The sequence below is a fragment of the Carcharodon carcharias genome, chromosome 3 (genome assembly GCF_017639515.1).
Source record: "Carcharodon carcharias isolate sCarCar2 chromosome 3, sCarCar2.pri, whole genome shotgun sequence".
In the NCBI taxonomy this organism is placed as follows: domain Eukaryota; kingdom Metazoa; phylum Chordata; class Chondrichthyes; order Lamniformes; family Lamnidae; genus Carcharodon; species Carcharodon carcharias.
Genome location: NC_054469.1, coordinates 133,160,876 through 133,183,480, shown reverse-complemented (window position 1 = coordinate 133,183,480; position 22,605 = coordinate 133,160,876). Strand labels below are relative to the sequence as shown.

Here is a 22,605-nt window from a genome sequence, read left to right as displayed (position 1 = left end):
AAATGTTTCATTTAGCTTAATATAAAACCTTTCTAGAACTGGTAGTCTGATTCCTGAATTTAGAGTTGCATCTCAAACATAACACTTAAAATTTTAGATTGTGGTAGTTGTTTAAAGTTTCCTTCTGGGATTTTTAAAAATAACTCAGCTTTATCAACTGCTCGGTCATAACAAGCTGACAGTATCCTGCAAAACCCCATGAAAAGTCTATGGACAAGTGCAGGTGTGCTAAACAGCTGGTGTTCCTTGTTTGCCATTCACAACAAAATCTGTCCCTTGACAATTAAACGACCAATGAACACTGTCCAATGTGAGTTTGGCTGCGTTGAAGCAAAATTAAATATTTCCAGTAATTTCTATATTCTGTTTAAAACACTGAAATATACTAATTTGCGTGAAATTGTAGAACTGTAGTAGATCTGCACTTCTCAAGTAACTGAGCAGCACCTTAACGGAAGCCACTACGAGTCATTTTAGCAGCTACTAAAGATACATGGGCTTTACAATAATTACAGCGAGACACTGATTTTTATGCAAACCAACATTCTTCTTTATAGGATAAGTGAGAAGTTACTTAGTGAGTATGGCTAAATCAGGATTTCAACCATTTATATTAATAGTGCTACTTCTTTCAGCCAGCTCAGCCTTTTAACTACAGTGTAATAGTTTTTCACCCAATAAGAATAAAAACTGCAGCTAGCATTTATATACTACCTTTAACAGAAAAAAAATTCCAAGGTACTTCAAAAGAGCATTAACAATAAAAAGATATTTGACATTATCAGGACAGATGTCCAAAAGTTTGGTCAAAGAGTTAGGTTTTAAAGAACATCTTAAAAATAGAGAGAAGTAGAGAAGCAGAAAGGTTCAGGGAAGGAATTCCAAATCAGGCCAAGGCAGCTGAAAACACAATAATGGAGTGGTTAAAACAGATAATGGGATAATGCCATAGCTGAGTATGTCCAGCGGGCAGTGGGTTTTAAAATTGTTTCATTCATATTGATCAGACTACATCAATGTCTGTATTGTCACAAAACTATTGTGATAATAGTGAATTATTACAACGGTGCACTATATATCATTATCAAGTATATCATTTAGGATAATATGAAATATGAAGCACCACTAATTTATTAATCATTTAATGCATACACCATTTAGATCTTCCAATGTTATTGTGAGAGAGATTTTTTTGAACATATCTGATCAACTTAAAGGAACGCCTCCCCTCTTCGCAAATAAATGTTCACAAGTCTCCAGAGTTCACTTTCATCTGCAGTGCTTCAATGGTAAGCTGGCAGAATGGATTTCCTGCCCATTATAAAGCCTGAAAAGTTTCATTTCCATCAAAGGTCAATGTGAAAATTACCCCCTCTACATTACGGGTGGCTCACTATCCACCAATTATAGATTTAACAATCTGGTCTGGCTGGCATGAGAATATGCCAAGGAGAGGGTAAATGTTTCTCTACAGGGGAGGAGGTTAACTTTCAGCCAAAGGCATACAAGACATCTCCTTTGCACCTGGTGGCTGGATAGCACTGGTGGGAACTGTGTCCAGGCCACTTTTCTAACTCATAAGAATGGATGTAGCTTAGACCGGGGAGGGATAGAACATAAAAAACATTTTCTAAAGAGACTTTCTCACTCCAAAACAGAAACAAGGTAAGCAGAGTTTGTGGTTTTATCAAATTCAAAGTGTTACTTACATCAGGAAACGTTGCTATAAAGTCATAAGCATTCGCTTCCCATGCTGCTTGCTCAATCTCTCCATCAGTCACATCCTCTCGGCCACAGCATATGTTTTCAGCAATTGTTGTGGAAAATAGTACTGGTTCCTGGTTAACAAAGCCAATGTGTTGTCTCAGCCACTTCACGTTCGGATTACGGATATCATGCCCATCGACAATAATCTAAATGTGCAGATGAAGACATTTATAAGTTGACATTTTCTATGCAGCTAATTCAGCAGTTGCCAATATAATTAGCTTCCATTATGCATTTAACTTATTTCAATACATTTTACTTGCCTGATATCAAAAAATTAGTCAGTTGCTGACTAATTAATAAACTACTAATTTATTTGTTTTACATCCTTTTCCTGGCTTTTAGTAGTTAATTGTTTTTCTCTGGGTTAGAACTTGTCAGTTTGAGCCTAGGGAAGAGGATCAGAGTGAAGGTGTAAAGATTATGGGTGAAGACTTGGAGAAAACAAGTAGTATCAAGTACCCGGGATCAGTGGTGTCAGGAGATGGGAACATAGAAATGGAAATTAACCAACAGGTTAGCTCTAGGTGGAGTAATAGGAAGAAGTGAAGTGGAGTATCATGTAATAAAAAAGTATTACTGAAACTGAAAGGAATGGCGGAATTGTCCCAGATTTGCACTGTGCGGTAGCAGGCAGATAAAACGACGTTTTACTCACTGGCTGCAATGGTGGCTTTGCACTCCATATCATCCCAAACCTGACACATTCCTGGGATACATGCCATTTTCAATGGTGGGCAGGATCCAATTGGCCTGCCACGCCGCTTCATCACGCCAGGCACCACATTTAAAGTACAGCCGTGCTCAGTGCTTCCAGCTCAGGACTGCATGGCCCCAAAAGGCAAGAGGATTGCAGCCTTCGAGTATCTTTTGGACACCATGGAGGCCCGCTGTGATGTCCTCTACGCAAGCTCTGGCTTGGTGATGGCAGTGGTGATCAGTACCAATGTTGAATAGAAGAGGTTCAACATCCAATACAGATAGAGGATAAATGATCTCATCCATGCAGCCAGGCTATGGCATCCATCTAATCACTCTAGACTCATGCGCTCAAGCCCATCACACATTCAATGGTATCTCACTCACTACCAGCTCAAGGGACATCACCACCCATTTTCACACACATACCCTCACATGTCCATCTGGCCTCATCATCTCTGGATTACCTCTGAATTCAGTGCACACATGTCGTAATAAATACAAATTGCAAAACCGTTGTGATAGCAAGACCAAGTTTCCCTCATGGATTTGGTCTGCCTGGCACACATCATCTACCATGTCACAACACAGCCTTCTGTAATTTTGACCCCTAATGACTTTTCTTTTTATTCTGGTATCAATATTAAATGGGAGGTGAGGAGGGAACAGGGGGTGCTGTTTTTCAGTAGATTCAGGTCCTGCCAAAATTGATGTCAACACCTGATTGCATTAGTTGTTTCTGGTTGCCAGCCACAGTCAGACAGGTTGAGTCCTGGGATGGCTGTTGGGTGGGAAGTCCACAACCATTGAGTAAAGAGAAAGAAGGGAGGCATCATGAGTCAGTGGCCATGGATTGATCATAGAGTCAGGCACAATTGGGTTTGGAGACAAATCAAAGGAACTGAAAACTGATCAATGTTGGGGCTAGGGTGGGGTGGGGGGAACAGTGGAGACAATCAGTGGAACCAGGGGCAGATCAGAAACAAAACTTTAAAATGGAGATTAAATCTGAGGCATACCACCTCACTATAATCTTTAAATGGTTAACCTACTCCTGAGGGTGGATTGCCTCAGCTAAATACAGAAGTGGATGGGTTGGAAGCAGGTTGGGGTCATGTCTGGTGCTTTTTAATTTTTTATATCCCACTCAAACCAAACCCCTCCATTTTGTGGGTTAAAAATCCCAATGCCAACTCACTCAACATCTTCATATTTCCCTGATCACAACAAATCACTGCTGGGTTAAATTTCCTCTGTTGCTTATTTTTAACACAATTGTGTTGTGTTTTCATATGTCCCTGTTACTTCTATTATTAGAACCATATCTACAAGGACTATATTGTCTTTTAAAATTTGGAAGGACATTGCTTTATTTGGACACTTAGGAGCTGACTTGGATTTTTTTTTTAAAAGGTCACGAGTTGATCTTGGACTGTTGCAAGCTTGCCTTTTCCAAGAAATCACATGACATCAGCTAAATGACCAACATGGCAATTGTGGAGGCGAGCTATTTGTTTATTTGAAATGCAATCACTTTAATTGGTGGAAAAAAGAACTGTTATAAAGGCAAAGGCCTGGTGATTTACTGGAAATCACCTCATGGAAGAGCTTTATGTTTTGCATTTGTAGTTTTGAACTCAGCTGGCAATGAACTGAGAAGGGGAGATGTTACCCAGTTCACACTCCCATTGCTTCTCTTGAAATTCAATATCCAGCTAAGAATCTTAATCCCAGTGGAACGTGTCTGAGGCTGAAACAAGAAGGATTGATCTGGCTCTATTTTCATCCATGCTGAGAATGTCCAGACATCTACTGGGACGAGCGCCTATCCTCGCACAAGGGAGCATCAGATCAACAGCATCAAAATCCTGTGAACCTTATCCTTTTTATAAGATTTTATTCTTCAACTGCTTATCTCTGCAGAGACCCTTTTTTTTGGTCCTTTGTATATATATATATATATATAAATATATATATGTGTGTGTGTGTGCGCGCACGTGTGTGTACATGTGTATGTGTATATGCACGCGTGCATGCTGGGGAATTTTAAAAGAGATAGATAGTTATAGTTCCAGATTATAAATTGTATGTTAACTAGTTCTTGCAACTTGTTTTAAAAAATAAGTTTTGTTTTATAATAAATCAATCATCCTGAGTTTATTGAAAGAAGCTTGGTTAAAGTCCCTTTTATTCTGGTTCTAACAGTCACAAAGGTAAATTGGCCATTTTGGTAAGTGAATTAAGCATTTAAACTAATGGTTCAACCTGTGGACTAGTGAGGTTACATAAGCTGCGCACTCCTCCCATCCTGGCCGTAACACTATTTTAAGGTAGTCAGATTCATAACTGTGTTAAAATAATATTGTCAATAATAGTGCTCAGAGGTAATTAAGCCCAGATATGAGAAAACAATGCCCATTTTTAAAAAATCATTCTTGGGATGTGGGCATCGCTGGCTAAGCCAGCATTTATTGCCCATCCCTAATTGCCCTTGTTTAGAGTGCAGTTAAGATTCAATCACATTGCTGTAGGTCTGCAGTCACAGGTAGGCCAGTCCGGGTAAGGACAGCAAATATCCTTCCCTAAAGGATGTTGTACTATTTTCTATTGAAATTGATTCTTCCTGTCATTTGGCCCCACTGAGATACTTTCAAGTCAACATGTAATAAATAAAAGTTATTAAATTCATGTAATAGAAATATATTATTCAATGAGTGATGTCATTTTTAAAATTATTTGAGCTGGGTGCTGTAATAATAATTGACGCCAAACGTACATATGATCATATCAAGAATAAGGAATATTATGCATGTAATGTAATTACATTTATTTTATTGTGTGATCAGATGATATTAATGTTTTATGCTTTGCCATATACTCCCATTCTTGTTGTGTATAAAGGTACATAGAAATGACATGAACATTGATCGTGTCTCTATCGGCCCCTTTGTATGTCAACAGATTATGAATGGATAGTGATAGAATTCTGTTTTTTGAGTTGTTTCACTGTAAATTATTATCTTGTATAAGCACTATCAATATTCTGGGTGGTAATTTCCTACTTGTGCCTTGTTTCCTGATGAGTTTCAGTAGATATAGCTAAATTTGGCTACACCTCAGCACGCAGGTGACATGCACTTGGCAGCCTTCACTTTGGGGGAACTGAGGTGAGTAAGCAGCAGCGTTCTCCACAGCTCGCCCATTGTTTACAGGCCTCAGGGGGGGAGCAGGAGCAACTGATGTCTGGCCCTGGAGGCAACTGCTGAGGGTGGGGGTGGTGTGGGGCGGGGGGGGGGGGGGGGGGGGGGGGGGTCCAGCAAGTGCTGGCCAGACTCGGAGGCGACTGCTGAGGGAGGGTGGGGCTGTGTTTGGGGACAAGTCCTGGCTAGTCTTGGAGGCGACTGTTTTCAGTGGGGTGTTGTTTGGGGAGGGGATGGGTCAAGTGCTCCCCGGTGCTGCATCCCACGCACAGGCAATCGAGGAGGGGGGCAGGGTAAGTGAGGGAAGTGGCCATGCATTAGGGACACCTGTATAAACTGACCATGTCTCTGCAACTGAGACAGATCAGGCGCAGCCACAGTGATATGATTGGGTTCAGGCTCCTTGACTGCCCGCCCATGCAAGCAACACAGAGTCACCAAAGTGCCACCAAGTGCTCCATACATTACACCGCCCAGACCACCACCACCCCAGCACTGTCTTCGGGTCCGCCACTGCTTTATTGGGCCGCAGAGCAGTTGGGCTGCACATGTTGTACAATCTTCTCGCCAACGCTGGCCATGTAGCAGTCACGGCTGGAGGCGCTCACAGCCCCTTGCAATCTCATCATCCCCGTTTGCACCAGTGTCCCCCATGTCACAGGTTGACAGGGCAGCCATGCAGCGCACTCATCTCTGGCCATCCGAGGGGTGACCAACTCTCTCCGGGAAACGTTAAAGGGTGGTCACACAGGGCCAGGAAAGATGTTAAGTACAGCCATGGTAACCACGTCTCTCTCTCTCTTTCATGCTGCAGGAGGACCACATGAGGATCATTGATCCTGGTGACCTAGCTGATGGTATACCTGATGGCCTACAGAGACCGTAGAAGATGGAGGAGAGAGTGACGGAGGCTCCTGGCTGTGCAAAGGCAGGAGCAGAAACCTCATGAAGAAGGGGCAGCAGGGGTTCCTGCACATGCTGCCCAGGAGCGACAGCGAGCCATGGCTGGTCGGCACCTAGTGACACCCAATGTCTATAGACGCTGCCTGCCATTCCTGTAACTGACTGAGAACCAGTGTCGCCGATACTGTGCATGTCTAGGGACCTGGTGGCTCACATCTGCCAGTTATTGCAGGACCTGGTGCCAAGGGGACATGGAGGGCATCCTCTGCCACTAGCTGTGAAAGTGACCATGACGCTCAATTTCTATGCCAGTGGCTCCTTTCAGGGCTCCACAGGTGACCTCTGTGGGATTTCACAATCCGCCACCTGCAAATGCATCCATGAGGTCACAGATGCCATCTTCTCCATGGCACACAACTTTGTGCATTTCGTCCAGGACTGGGACAGCCAGAATGAAAAGGCCATTGGATTCTCCCAGATCTCGGGATTTCCACAGGTGTAGGGTGCAACTGACTGCACTCATGTGGTGCTCAGGTCTCCTTCGCTACACTCAGTGGATTTCATCAACCACAAGAGCTTCCACTTACTGAATGTGCAGCTGGTATGCATCCACCAGAAACGCATCCTGCAGGTGTATGCACAGTTTCCAGGGACCGTGCACGACGCTGACATCCTCAGTCACTCACAGATCCCTGCAGTCTTCCAGGGTCCACAGAGGCTGCAGGGTTGGCTCCTTGGGGACAAGGGCTACCCGCAGAGGCTGTGGCTGATGACACCCATGCAGCGGCCTCAGACTGCAGCAAAACGATACTATAATGAGGCTTATGCAGCAGATCCCAACTTGGTGGAGCAGGCCATCGGGATGCTGAAGATGTGGTTCCGGTGCATGGTCCAGTCTCATGGAGCCTTGCAATACAGTCCGCAGAGGGTTTCACGCATAGTTGTCATCTGTTGCACCCTTTATAACCTGGCGCTGCAATGGGGAGAGGAACTGGCTGAGGAGGGGATGGGGGAGTTGGAAGACTCCTCGGATGAGGAGGACGCTGATGAGGATGAGAATGAGGGGGTCCTCGGTGGTAACAATGATGGGGATGAGGCTCTTGCACTGGCTAGACAAGGCAGGTGTGCTCGGGAGGCCCTCATAGCTGCCAGATTTGTGGTGAATGATAATGACATGCAGTGAGGTGACCCCACAGTTCCTCACATTGCATCTGTGAATGTTTGACTCCACTCTGGCTTATGGCAGTGCAAATACCCTCTGTTATAATGCTCATGTCATGGAGATGCAGTGGAGGCCCTAATAGTCACTCGATTGCAGAAGGGTGATGACAACACACAATGAGGACACTCCAGAGATCTTCACATGGCCTCTGAGAATGTCTGACTCCTGTCTGGCCGAGGGCAGCTCACTTGCGCTCCATGATCAGGGCCATCTCAAAGACATAGCCATGAAACTTTAGGCACATCTGATGCTGTATCCACCTTCAGCACCTCAGCCCTTCAGGAGCTGGTGACAGCATCATTGGTCGCAGGTGCTGGTTTGATAGGGGCCAGCCCTACCTTAAAGATGCTAAGAGCACACAGAGAGTAAGAGAGAACTCTGTGGCGCCTGCTCACTACTTTCTGGCAGCAATGACCAGCACCTCCGAGGTGCAGGCATCAGTAATATTTCCAGGGAGTGTGACGCTGGACCATCACTTTGGTCTGAGGCTGCAGGGAGCACAGGGAAGAGGACCTTGACTGAGACACCTGCCTTTTATCTTGTGCAGAAAGGTTCTACATTTGAGTGACAAGAGCACTGCTCATCAGAACAAGAGACCAAAGGCAGGCAGACATTCTTAAGAGTTTATTGACAATAGTGAACAGTATGTACAAGTGATCCACACCTGTGCCCTGGCTGTGCAATTACTTTTACCTAACTTTCCTAACCCTGCCACTATGTCTTGGTGCTCCCCTGACATCCATAGCAGAGGTAGAGGCAGACTGCTGTCTGTGATGAAGGACCATGACTTGGAGAACCCCGGCCTGCTTTCAGGGTCCTGCTGTGTGGCAGTGGCACCCACCTCGGCCTGTAAAGCTGGAGTTGCAGAGGTCATAGGGAGAAGGGATTGGGATGGGCCGGTCACTCCAAGAGTCATCCAGGTGGACAGCCCCTGAGTGTGCATCTGCTGATCCTCCGCCCTATGAGTGCCTGGAGTCCCTGGCTGGCTCCGTGAATGAAGGGGGTAGCTGGAGAGAGATTGTGCTGCCCAGCACCCCTCTCACACTGTTGGAGGCCATCTATGGCATCAGCAATGGAGTCAAGCCCACACAGCAGTGCAGGACTGACATCCTGGACCAAGGTCTCCATGACAGCTGCCATCCTACCAGTGTTGACCTCGGTGCATTACAATGTTGGCGCTATCAAATCAGCCTGAAGACAGACAAACCTCTCCGTTGTGTCTTGCAATCTGAGGAGTGCAGCAGATATCCTTTCCTGATGTTCCCGAGCTTGCCTTTGCAGCTCCAGCAACTGAGACATGACTGAATCCAGAGGCTCGACATCTAACTCATACTCAGTAACTTTCTGGCTCCCAGCAGTCCTTTGAGTGCTAGGGACCTAGGAAGTCCCTGCCTCCACCTGCTGTGTATCAGGAAAAGCAATGGGCTCACCAGGTTATGATCCCCAGGCTACTCTAAAGTTAGGTCCCACCGAGGTATGTGTCTCTGCGCTGGTGGAGGGTGTGGGTGAGCGCTGTGACTGGACTTCAGGGACGGTGCCTTCAGATTCCTCTTCAGAGGTTTCTTCAGGGCTTGATTGAAGGCCTTGGGTCATGGATTCTGTTGGCTGTTTGGCAGATGTGCCTGCGAAAGCAAGGAGAGATAATTAGTGCATGGCAGTGGCCTGTGAAAGAGGACACATCACTCACGGCATGGTTGTCTGATGGATGTTGTACTGCTGGATCCTCAATTGGTAGAGAAGCGCTGACCTCACCATCAGCACAGGACCAGTCCTGGTCTCAGCCAGCTGGATGGCTCTGTTTTCAAATGGTTGTCAGAACTTTGATCTCCGGCATCCCTCCACCTGTCTAGGACCTTTCCCTCCTGTTGTGCGCCAATTTGTCCTGTATGGATAGAGATAAGAAGACTGTATCAAGATACCTGCTGGGCCAGATGATAAGTATGCCTGGCCTGTGTGGGTGGTGAGTGTTCCCATGGACGGGATGAGGGCAATGACGGTGAGTGTGAGAGAATGAATGCTGATGTCCCTTGCACTGGCAGTGAGTGAGGGCCCTGTGGGTGTGTGATGGGTTTGTGAGTGAGAGTTGGGAGTGATGAAAAGAGCGACTGACCCTGGCGGAATGGAGGAGATCATTTATCCTTTTACGGTACTGGATGGCTGTCCTACTCTGCAGGGTATTTGCACTGACCACTGCTGTTACTGCCTCCCAAGCCGGGTTGGTGAATTTGCTGCCCATCCTGCGACCAGAGCAGGGGGGAGCAAATCCTGTCAGGCCTCCATGGCATCCAGCAGTCGCTCGAGGGACTCGTCGTTGAAGCAGAGGGCTGCGGTCTTTTTTCCTTTGCTGGCCAGGTCTCCTGGGCAGCGGTGGTGAGCGTTGAGCGCAGTGCTGGTGGCTGGCTTTTAAAGATGGCGGCCAGCATGATGAGGTTATGGTGAGTAGGCAAATGGGAGCCCGTGTGCCATCGAAAATGTATGTTTCCTGGGAAAGAATACATAATGAGGCGGGTTCTGGAAGATATGGCGTGAAAACCTGCCATTTTCATTGACAGGTAAGGCTCCATTTCACTCGCCCGCTACCGCACTTAGTGCAATTCTGGGAAAATACCGCCCATGTGAACAAAATGCACACTGTTCTTAATGGCGGGTCCAAATTCCTATCCATTGGACCTGCTGCTAAGCATAACCATACAGGTCTGCTCAAAAGCAAGTTACAAAAATACCTCCTGGGCTTTTATAAAGGTAACGAGCTGCCAGATGGTGCATATGATAAGAATTGCCCTCATGGTTCACTGTGTCCCTGTTTGTCTGGGCTGCCCAAGGCACACAAAAATATGCCCTTTCTTATCTTTGACTGGTTCTGCACAACATGGAATGGTCCAAAGGTTGAGCAAGTTTTCCACATACACTCTGATGGATTTCTTCACCTTTGCGAAACTATACAGGGCTTACATATCGAAAGTAATCCTGTGTCAGTGTGGTTATTTGACTTTGCTAGTCTGTTAATTAATGTTCTGCTCAAAAAAGCCATAAACATTTGCACTGCATCTCCATATCATAGTGATCTAGATGCCCCACTATTTTCTGAATCAGTAATCATTGAACTTAGGAAATCAGCATATCACACAGTTGAGTTCAGTTTTAATGATTCCATGTGTGCCCAAATAGATGAGGTTGCCATGGGATCCCCTCTAGGCTCAGCTCTCACAAACATCATTGTCAATTTCTGTGAGAAATGTGCCTTTGATGGAATGACCCCCTAAATTCCTACCACTTGCATATTTCCAATACATAGATGATATGTTTTTTAAACTTGAAGCTGCAGTTGCATGTAATAATTTCCTTACACACCTCAATGGACTCTATCCTTTGCAGAAATTCAAATGAGCTCCCTTTCTTCAACATGCTGATTGAGAAATCTGAAAATGAGTTCTCTACTACTGTCTTCCACAAGCCCACCTTCACTAGTCAATATACACACTGGGACTCAATAGTTCCATGTGCCATAAGATTAGCTTTACTAGCAATTTCATAAATAGGGCCCGAGCCATTTGCTCACTGTTCAAGCTTGTTGCCGAAACAGGGCACATCAAAGCTATCCTGTGGGATAATAGTTACACCGATCAGATCATTTCTTGCTATATATTGCACAAACTTATGAATGAGCCTAAGGCCACCACCCCCCAGCCTGAAAAGTGTCCAAATCAACCTCGGATTACCCTGGAAGGGTAAAGTATCTCAAAAATTTGAGCAATAGGTAAAGCTAGCTGTTTAATACTGCTACTATGCAGCAAAACATGAGTAGTATTCTCCACCAACAGGGTTTTGCTGTCAAGCCAGAAAAACATTATGTCTGTCACACAAATGAGAAATATGGTATATGAATTTCAGTGCTGGTGTGATGCCAGGTACGTAGGTCATGCATCCCAACGACTGATGGATTCTATCAAATAACACATCCTTATGGCTGTTCGTTACAGGCAAAGGCCACTCATACTCAACCAGCCCATGCTTGCAAAAATCAGAATATATTGTCCAATATTAGATATGATTTCATGATTGAACAGTGCTTACTAAACAACCCCAATTGTCCTAAGAATTACACTAACAACCAATTTAAAGTTATCAGTTGAGCTTATAGTGTGGCTCACTTATGCATACTAGAAGCTACATTTATTCACACAGAGGGCCATGTCCTTTGTAAACAGAAAATGTCCATGCATTGCACTTTTTTCAACAAAACAAAAGCTTGGGGAGAGCCATTCCCTGATTAACCATGGCAATGCCTTGGCAAATCTCTTGTGTGAATTTAAACGAAAAGTTTGGTAGTTAACTGTTCCCTGGTACATTCTCCACAGCGACACCTCTCTAATCAGAGTCAACTTGCAACCAATCAGCACCCTCTTCTCATGCAGTATAAATTGTTGTTCCCTTTGAAATTTGGTATTCTTGTGAATCTGTCCAGAGTGCAAGGCAAAAAGTTTTGACAACATCTCTTTTTTTAGCAACACTATTTGTTTATTATTATGCTGTAAGAGAACTTCTAAGAAAAATCATTTAAGAACTTTACATTTAATAGCTGGCATTTTTAAATTATTACTATATTATGTTAAAATAGCATTGCCCACCACTAGCCACCCACCCTCCCCCCACCCCCCACCATTGTTGGCCAATGTTGATCTTGGATGTGATGCAATTTGTAGTTTATGGGTAAAGTTTAAATACCAGGTTTCCATCCTGTGATGTGGAATCTGGATATAGTTCCTTCAGCACTGGGCATAAGTTAGAACCAATATATGAAATTATATAACCTATAGAGCTCCCAGTAAACACAATAAAATCTTTGCTCTCCTGCTTCTGGAGTAGAACCTCTGGAGCAGCTGAATGTTGTACTTTTACCACAGCCACTGTCTCCAAAAAGTGCAACGGTCTTTCCACTCAAAACCTTCATGTTCAAACCCTTAAGAATCTAAAGTTAAAAAGAAACTGAGATTTACAAGCATGGAAAAAAGTATTATGGAAAAAGGTGCAATTTGGAAATTATGGTCAAACCATAATAAGAAATTATTGCAAACACACATCACAAGCACTATTAATTCCTCGCTTGTTATCTTCTTGTCCATGTCAACATTTGAAACTTGCATTCAGAAGGAAGATGGAAATGCCGAATAACAAAATATAACAGGTTTGCAATATTTTTGTTGATTTATAAAAACTATGAGTTATGGGCTATCCTGTATTTCATCCATTCTGCTAAAAAATAGCCCACTATTTCTTCTCTTAAAGAACATTCTAGATAACTGCACATCTAATTAGCATATTCGAAAATCATTCCGCTCAGACAGATAGATTTTAATAAAAGTAAGGTAAATGCAGGCTGGAACATGAAACACATCTACATGAAAATTCATTATCAAATGTGTATAGCTCCTCAACACAGAAGGGATATGTCAAAAAAAATCAACAAAACTAATTAATGGGCAATCAACAGATTAGGCTTGTTAATGTAAAGCCACTTTTTACTTCGGGGAGAAAATGAAGAATTTACTAATTCAAATTAAGCAAAAGAATAGTGTTTTTGCTATTTAAAAAAAATGGAAAGAACTACTTCGAGTTTCACAACTTTGAATTAAGTGAAGCATTGCTCATTAAAAATGAACTGGCTGAGTATGAGAATACATGTTATAAGGAATGGTGCTGAAAAGTATGATGAAATAATCAATGGAATACAGTGGTTCTCATCTTCCTGGGACATGAAAATGGCATTAATAGAATGCAGCTTGTCATGTTTGAAAATAGTTTTGAAAGATCATGTTGTTTCCTTGAAATTTTACTTAACCATAAAAGCCAACAGTTTTAGGAGCTTTAGACCTGGGTAGTATTAACAGGGCTGCGTAACATATACTGGGGTGGGGGTGGGTGGAGGGGGGCGTGATCTGGAGGGGAAACTCAGAAGCTGGGATCTCTACTCCTTTACAGGTTTCCTAACCGAAGTCAGCCTGATTGTTAGATTTGGCTTCCAGTCAGGCAAGGAGCACTCTGGAGAAGACCAGACCCTAGGTGTGGGGTAGTGGGGTTGACAGACCTATGATCGGGGGTTGGGGAGGATTTGATGGCTAATCATTGACCCTCGGGGCAGGTGGGTATCAAATATAGGGGTATTCGGTCTCCGAATCCAGGCAAATGGTTGAGCCACACCTCTGGCGAGATCCCGAAAGAGGGATCTGATCTCTGAGCTCAGGGAACAGTTCAATCCCTGAGATGCTCAATCCCTGAACTCAGGGGTCTTTAGATGGAGTGGTCTGACGATAGAAGAGCATGGAGGGGTATTGGGGGGAGGGGGGTGGGTGGCGGGTGGGGAGAGGACAGTGAAGCATTCCTGCTCCACCTGGCCCACAAGCAGCACTGTAAAACTACTTCTCTTGCCCCAAATCTGTCCCCGTCTCCTCTGAGCTGCCGCATTTCCCAAGGCCTAAGAGACCTGATAACCTGTCATTAAACCTGTAGAAAAGGTTAACTCAGAGGCTTCCAGCCTTATTAAAATATTTGCATTGCCAATCTGCCTCTTGTGAGCAGATTGGTTATCCACCTGGCCTCGTGTCCATTAAACTAGGAATGTGGGTGGGTTAGAGGTGAGTTGGACTTAATTTTGAGATTTTTAATATTTTAATCTTTAAATTGACCACAACCCACACAGTTTTGGGTGTTAAAATCCAGCAATTAATCTCTGGGAAATATTGTCTCTGGTTAGCCACTTGCACCATGAGATTAATAAGACAGATTTAATAGATAGGACATAGTTATGGCATTGAATTCCATTTCTCTTTCTATATTTTCTGAATGTGACTGTGGGTCCCACATATACTTCTTGGGCAGAATTTTCCCAAATTTGCACTAAGAGCAGTAGAGGGCAGGTAAAATGGCATTCCACCCATTGACGGAGATGGAGGTTTTCACACCGTGTTGTCCCAAGCCCACCACATTACTTATACATTCCTGGGAAATGCACCGTTTCCACGGCAGGCGGGCTCTCATTCACCCATCCACCATCACACCGGCCACCGTATTTAAAAGGCAGCCACCAGCTCACCACCACTGCCAGGGAGACATGGCCAGCAAAGGCAAAAAGACTGCAGCCCCCTCTTCAATGATGGGTCGTTCAAGCGACTGCTGGATGCCATGGAAGCCTGCCGGGATGTTCTGTACTCCTGCTCTGGCCACAGGATGGGCAGCAATGTGACCAATCCAACTTGAAAGTGGTGACAGCAGTGGACATAGTCAATAGCCTTCAAAAGAGGACAACCGCCCATAAGAGGATGAATGATCTCTTCTGTTCCACCAGGGTAAGTCACTCTTCTCATCACTCTCAACTCACACACACATAGACCCAGCAACATCCACAGGGCCCTCACTCACTGCCAGTTCAAAGGACATCACTCTCTCACATTCACCGTCATTGTCCTCATCCCGTCCATGGAACCACTCACCATCCACACCGGCCAGGCATACTTATCATCTGAAACAAAAACAGAATTACCTGGAAAAACTCAGCAGGTCTGGCAGCATCGGCGGAGAAGAAAAGAGTTGACGTTTCGAGTCCTCATGACCCTTCGACAGAACTTGAGTTCGAGTCCAGGAAAGAGCTGAAATATAAGCTGGTTTAAGGTGTGTGTGTGGGGGGCAGAGAGATAGAGAGACAGAGAGGTGGAGGGGGTTGGTGTGGTTGTAGCGACAAACAAGCAGTGATAGAAGCAGATCATCAAAAGATGTCAACAACAATAGTACAATAGAACACATAGGTGTTAAAGTTAAAGTTGGTGATATTATCTAAACGAATGTGCTAATTAAGAATGGATGGTAGGGCACTCAAGGTATAGCTCTAGTGGGGTTTTTTTATATAATGGAAATAGGTGGGAAAAGGAAAATCTTTATAATTTATTGGGAAAAAAAAAGAAGGGGGAAACAGAAAGGGGGTGGGGATGGGGGAGGGGACTCACGACCTAAAGTTGTTGAATTCAATATTCAGTCCGGAAGGCTGTAAAGTCCCTAGTCGGAAGATGAGGTGTTGTTCCTCATCTTCCGACTAGGGACTTTACAGCCTTCCGGACTGAATATTGAATTCAACAACTTTAGGTCGTGAGTCCCCTCCCCCATCCCCACCCCCTTTCTGTTTCCCCCTTCTTTTTTTTTCCCAATAAATTATAAAGATTTTCCTTTTCCCACCTATTTCCATTATATAAAAAAACCCCACTAGAGCTATACCTTGAGTGCCCTACCATCCATTCTTAATTAGCACATTCGTTTAGATAATATCACCAACTTTAACTTTAACACCTATGTGTTCTATTGTACTATTGTTGTTGACATCTTTTGATGATCTGCTTCTATCACTGCTTGTTTGTCGCTACAACCACACCAACCCCCTCCACCTCTCTGTCTCTCTATCTCTCTGCCCCCCACACACACACCTTAAACCAGCTTATATTTCAGCTCTTTCCTGGACTCGAACTCAAGTTCTGTCGAAGGGTCATGAGGACTCGAAACGTCAACTCTTTTCTTCTCCGCCGATGCTGCCAGACCTGCTGAGTTTTTCCAGGTAATTCTGTTTTTGTTTTGGATTTCCAGCATCCGCAGTTTTTTTGTTTTTTTTGTTTTTTTTTTTATACTTATCATCTGGCCTGGCAGGTGTTCTGCTTATGTTTTCTCCATCTTTATCTATGCAGAACAAGATGGCACACAGCAAGAGAGAGAGGTCGCAGGCCGGTGGTGGAATGCTCGAAATCAAGGTCCTCATGGACTTTTAAAACAGAGCTGGCCGGCCATGATCTGGACCAGTCCTGTGCTGACTGTGAGGTTGGCGCTTCTCTACCAAGTGAGGATCCAGCAGTGTAACATAGAAACGTAGAAACTAGGAGCAGGAGTAGGCCATTCAGCCCTTCAAGCCTGCTCCACCATTCAATATGATCATGGCTGATCCTCTATCTCAACGCTATATTCTCGCTTTCTCTCCATACCCCTTGATGCCCCTAACATCCAAATATTTATCAATTTCTTTCTTGAATATACTCAGTGACCCAGCCTCCACAGCCTTCTGTGGTAGAGAATTCCACAGGTTGACCAACCTCTGAGTGAAGAAATTTTGCCTCATCTCAGTCCTAAATGGCCAGTCCCGTACCCTGAGACTGTGGCCCCTGGTTCTAGACTCCCCAACCGGGGGAAACATCCTCCCTGCATCCAGGCTGTCTAGCCCTGTTAGAATTTTATACCTTTCAATCAGATACCCTCTCATTCTTCTAAACTCTAGTGAATACAAGCCCAGTTGAACTATTGTCTCCTCATACGACAGTCCTGCCATCCCCGGTATCAGCTTAGTGAACCTTCTCTGCACTCCCTCTATGGCAAGTATATCCTTTCTTAGGTAGGGAGACCAAAACTGCATACAATACCCCAGGTGTGGTCTCACCAAGGCCCTGTATAACTGCAGTAAGACATCCCTACTTCTGAACTCAAATTGTGAGGGCCTAATCCCTGTTGTCATTGCCTCCAAGGACCTTCTCAGCCTCATCGGAGGGTACGTGCAGCTCCTCCATCTCTTCCTCAGCCAGCTCATCTCCCCATTGGATCACCAGGTTGTAAAGTGCGCAGTAGACAAAAATGATGCATGATACCCTCTCCGGACTATATTGCAGGGCTCCACCAGACCGGCCCAGGCACTGGGACTTCATCTTCAGCATCCCAATGGTTTGCTCCACCAATTGCAAGCTGCAGCACAAGTCTCAGTACACCTTCGCTCTGCTGCATTCTGAGGCCACCACAAGGATGTCCTCAGCCACAGCCTCTGTGGGTAGCCCTTTTCCCTGAGGAGCCATCCCTGCAGCTTCTGTGGACCCTGGAAGACTGCAGGGATCTGTGACCGATTGAGAATGTAGACGTCGTGCACACTCCCTGGAAACCATGCGCACACCTGCAGGATGCGTTTCTGGTGGTCACACACCAGCTGCATTTTCAGGGAGTGGAATCCCTTGCAGTTGATGAAGTCCACCAAGTGTAGCTATGGAGACTTGAGTGCCACACGGGTGCAGTCAATTGTACCCTGCCCCTGTGGGAATCCCGAGATCCGGGAGAATGAGCCTGATCCAGTGAGCCCTTGTATCCTGGCTGTCCCAGTCCTGGGCGAAATGCACAAAGTTGTGTGCCATGGAGAAGATGGCATCCGTGACCTCATGGATGCATTTGTGGGTGGCAGATTGTGAAATCCCACAGAGGTCACCTGTGGAGCCCAGAAAGGAGCCACTGGCATAGAAATTGAGCGTTGCGGTCACTTTCACAGCCACTGACAGTGGATGCCCTCCATGTCCATTTGGCACCAAATCCTGCAGTAAGGGGCAGATGTGAACCACCAGGTCCTTAGACATATGCAGTTGTTGGTGACACTGGTTCTTGGTCAACTGCAGGAATGACATGCGGTGCCTATAGACCCTGGGTGTCACTAGGTGCTGACCAGCCAGGCTTGCTGTCGCTCTTGGGCAGTGTGTGTGGAAGCCCCAACAGCCCCTCCTTCCTAAATTTGCTACTCCTGCCTTTGTGCAGCCAGGACCCTCAGTTGCTCTCGCCTCTGTCTTCTTCGCTCTCTGTTGACCATCAGGCACACAGCAAGGTCACCAGGCTCCATGATCCTGACGTGGTTCTCCTGCAGCATGAAAGAGAGAGAGAGACGTGGTTATCATGGCTATACAGGGCACCTTTCCTGGCCCTGTGTGACTGCCCCTTAATGCTTCCCGGAGAGTGCTGGCCACCCCTCGGATGCCACAGGTGATTGTGATGCAAAGGCTGCCCTTTCAGCCTGCGACATGGGGGAGACTGCTCCTAACCGGGATGATGAGATTGTGACTGCTATGTGTTGGTGAGGAGATTGTACAATGTGTGCAGTCCAACTGCTCTGCAGTCCAGTAAAGTAGTCGCAGACTTGCAGTCTGTGCCAAGGGTGGATGGTGGGGGCTTGGGAGGTGTGGGGGGGGGGAGGTAAGGTCTGGAGCACTTGGTGGCACTTTGGTGCCTCCGCATTGCTTGTGTGGGAAGGCAGTCTAGGAGCCCGACCCCAATCATATCACTGTGGCTGTGCCTGAACTGTCTCAGTTGCAAAGGAATTGTCAGTTTATACAGGTGGCCCTACTGCGTGGCCAATTCCCTCGCCTACCCTGGCCCCTACCTTGAATTCTTGTGTACGGGATCCAACGCCAGGGCCACAGTTGCCCTCTCCCAGCTCTGACTACAGTTGCCTCCAAGGCAGGGCAGCAGGCACCCCCGAACACCCCCCCGACAACATTTGCCTGAGTGGCAGGGCTGCACTTCACTCCGGCCCCCCTGGTGCCCCTGAAGCCTGCAAAGCAACAGGCGATCCTGGCGAGCTCTGTGGAACGATGCTGTTCATTCACCTCCAGTTCCCCCAAAGTGAAGGCCGCCAAGTGCACGTCGCCTGTGTGCTGTTGTGAAACACATTGATGTGCTTTCCCGCCGACGTGGACGGATGATCCGGCGGGGTTCCAAAAGCCTGGTGAGATGGCCTTTTAATGATGTACTGATGTATTACATTGAGCTCTCCGATGACAGCTGGCCGGAAACGTGGCCCGCCGTTGAAGGGCTGAGCGGATGATCGCGACCTGCCTTCCCACTGTCATGAAGCTCATCACGCCATATTATCCATGCACCCTACTTATCATGCCCACCGCTAGCTGGCAGGGAAAATTCCACCATTTATATGGCAAATCTCTCTATGCCAGGCTAATGTACTGAACGCTGGCTGGTAGGTGGAACTGGCTGGATTTCTAGGGGTGGTGAGGTGTGGGGTGGGCATCATTCATGCGACTCCCTTCCTTGAATGACATAAGGACAGAGAGTGGAAAAAATATATGGTCCTTTACTTTTGGAAGTTAGCATCATAGCCATAACACAGAATGATGTTCCACTCCCAATTCCATGCACAGCACTCTCCCACCCCCACTCTCCAACCCCACACCAACTAGATTGCTAAAAACTGGAGGAATTTCAGGGCTTTGATCTTTTCAATTATGCTGGGAGGGGAGTTACTTCCAGCTGGCTTGGCTTCAAGTTCTCTGATGGTTCAGTTATAATTCTGGATTGATCACATATTGCCTTTTTGATTTGATGATCAATTTTTAACATTGGTTATTTAAATATATTCAAGAAAACTACGCAGGTGAATTAAACATACTTTTGTATCTGGTCTAGTTGGATAGATGAAGTGAATATTCTTGAATTCAATGTCTCCTTTGATACTATCTGGCTTATGACCATCCTTGGAGCCACTGTCAATAGGGCGATACCGGAAATAAAGATATACAAAGAGAGAGATTTGCATTGTAATGTTTTGACAAACTTCCAAATCACTCCTATGACAGATGAGCAAGTAATAAACTGTACACAATACTTTTAGATAGTATTCCATTCCAGTGTTTTGCACTTATCTCACCTCCTCTCCTGAAGTTATTGACCTGTATACAGTTCCAAAAGTGCCACCAACCTTTGGTTACCTTAACAATCTGACCAATCCTATTTTGTGTACCTGGATGATGAACGCATATTAGAAATCCAACCAATGAGACGCCTCATCTTGTTTTCAGACAATGTCCGACTGTGAACACTTTCCAGCAGGAAAACCAAACAATGATCAGGAGCAAGAATCTTGGCTGATTTTGTAATCCTTAGTGTTGGGTGCTGGAGTCCCTACTGGTGCCCTGGCTAAAAATTTCAACCAGAGATTTTGTAGGAGAAACATCCTGCACTTTTTCCTGACTGCGCCATAGCACAGCCTGGCAAATGGATCATTGACCTTCTGGGCTGCTGGCTTAAGTACCACATCACTACTAAAGGAATCCATTTTTGTTATGATCCTGAACCAGACACCCAAGTTCTTGGTACTATGTGGTTAGGGGGCCAATAAACTTTTGTTTGAATTGGACAAAGTTTGACATTCAAGATACTTGTGAAGAGAATAAAGCCATGTGATTTTATGGGTTTTGAACAAACAAAAAAAATGACTATACAAGGCCATAAAGATAAAACAATTTGCCTTATCTACTTTATACTCTAACATTGAGGGTTAATATGAGGTACATGTGAATTAACAGGCAAACTGTGGTCAAACACACCACACTGCACACTAAATAGCAAATGAAACCAAGCAACCCATCTCAAAAGCACAACTTCATCTCTTTGGCTGTGCCGGGCAGAATTACAATTACATGGTTTTTCCCATAATCTTTTCATGGTCAACCAAAGGTAGGGAAGAAACATTGAAGTTTTCTTTAGAAACATCTTGACCAGCTTGTATTACCATTTGTACTAAGGGTTTTCAACCTTTCTGTTGTAATTGCAAAGCAGTACTCTGGTTGTCTTCCCCTCTTCACAAATGGATGTATATTAGTCATGCTATGTGATTCAAAAGATTTTTGTATTAGTTTCTCAACATTAGTACAGAAGAACATGGGGTTTTTCTTACACTTCTCCATTAATGGAAACATGCATTCAATGGCTCCTGCAATGACTTGACAGGATGGACAGGTTCCAACAAGAAACAGATAAACTTTATTACAGAGAGCTTTTCGGTGCTACATGATCGATCAGGACTCTCATCAGGAAGCCCCACTCCCCCCCAAATTGCCTGTGCTTAGGGCTTATTGGTTGGAGCCTCCCAGAACCATCACATGACCCCTGATACCACCAATAAGCCTTCCTTTTCCATCTGGGAGTAACCCTTCTCGGCTGTGGAGAGGGTTTTTGAGACATAGCCAATGGGCCTTTCTGATCCATTTTCCAATTCTATATGATAACATGGCTCCTGCACCATAAGGAGAACCCACGTTATTACCAACTCTTTCGATGGGCCATAGTGTACCAATAAAGACAACGAATGCACCAGTTCCTTTAATTTCACAAAGGCTTCTTCCTGTTGTGAATTCCACGACCAAACATGATTATTTTTTAACAACAAGTGTAATGGTGCCAACACAGTTGATAGTTAGGCAAGGAGCAGCTATAGTAGTTGCTCATACCCAAGAAGGACTTGAATTTGGTTATATTAGACAGTAAGGGTGCATCCTTTATTGCCCGAACATTCTCTTCTACCCATAGTGTCCACCCTGTGACCCAGGTAAGTAGCTTCTGGTGCTTGAAATGTGCATTTTTCCTTCTTCAACTGTACACCAGCTACCATGAAACTTCTTAGCGCCTCCTCCAGGTTAGCCAAGTGTTTGGTCTCGGTTGACCCTGTGATCAGAACATCATCTAGGTATACTACCACTCAGAGAAGTCCTTGCAAAAGACTCTCCATTGTTCTCTGGAAAATAGTGTATGCAGTTGATACTCCAATAAGTAGATGAGTATACTGATAAAGACCCTTATGTGTGTTAATAGTCACGTATTGTCTCGACATGCTAGCCAGTTCTAATTGTTGGTAGGCATAGCTCATGTCCAATTTAGTATAGGACTTGCCTCCAGCCAGCTTTGCAAATAAGTCGTGTATCCTTGGAGTGGGGTTCTTGTATAGTTTCGCTGCCTTATTCATGGTCATTTTTATAGACCTCACAAATGCATATGGTTTGGTCAAGCTTAACCACTGGAACTATGGGTGCTGCCCAGCTTTTCTAAATTGCACAGTTCTGCATCCACCTTCTCCTTCAACGCATAGGGCATAGGTCTGGCCTCAAAGAAACATGGTGTTGCCTGAGGATCAATGTATATTTTGGCCTGCAGACCTTTTAACTTCCCTAATTCATCCTGAAATATCATGTTGTA

General features: G+C 45.1%; 1 protein-coding gene across 1 annotated transcript in view; it reads right to left on the bottom strand.

The window, feature by feature from the left end:
- Positions 1–22,381, bottom strand: part of LOC121276042 (ATP-dependent translocase ABCB1-like) — a 102,893-nt gene extending 80,512 nt beyond the window's left edge. Inside the window, 5 exon segments of the mRNA XM_041183988.1 lie at positions 1,710–1,913; positions 12,623–12,760; positions 20,024–20,201; positions 21,672–21,757; positions 22,229–22,381. Coding sequence (XP_041039922.1) covers positions 1,710–1,913; positions 12,623–12,760; positions 20,024–20,201; positions 21,672–21,757; positions 22,229–22,381 — 759 coding nt within the window.
- Between the last annotated feature and the right edge of the window lie 224 nt (positions 22,382–22,605).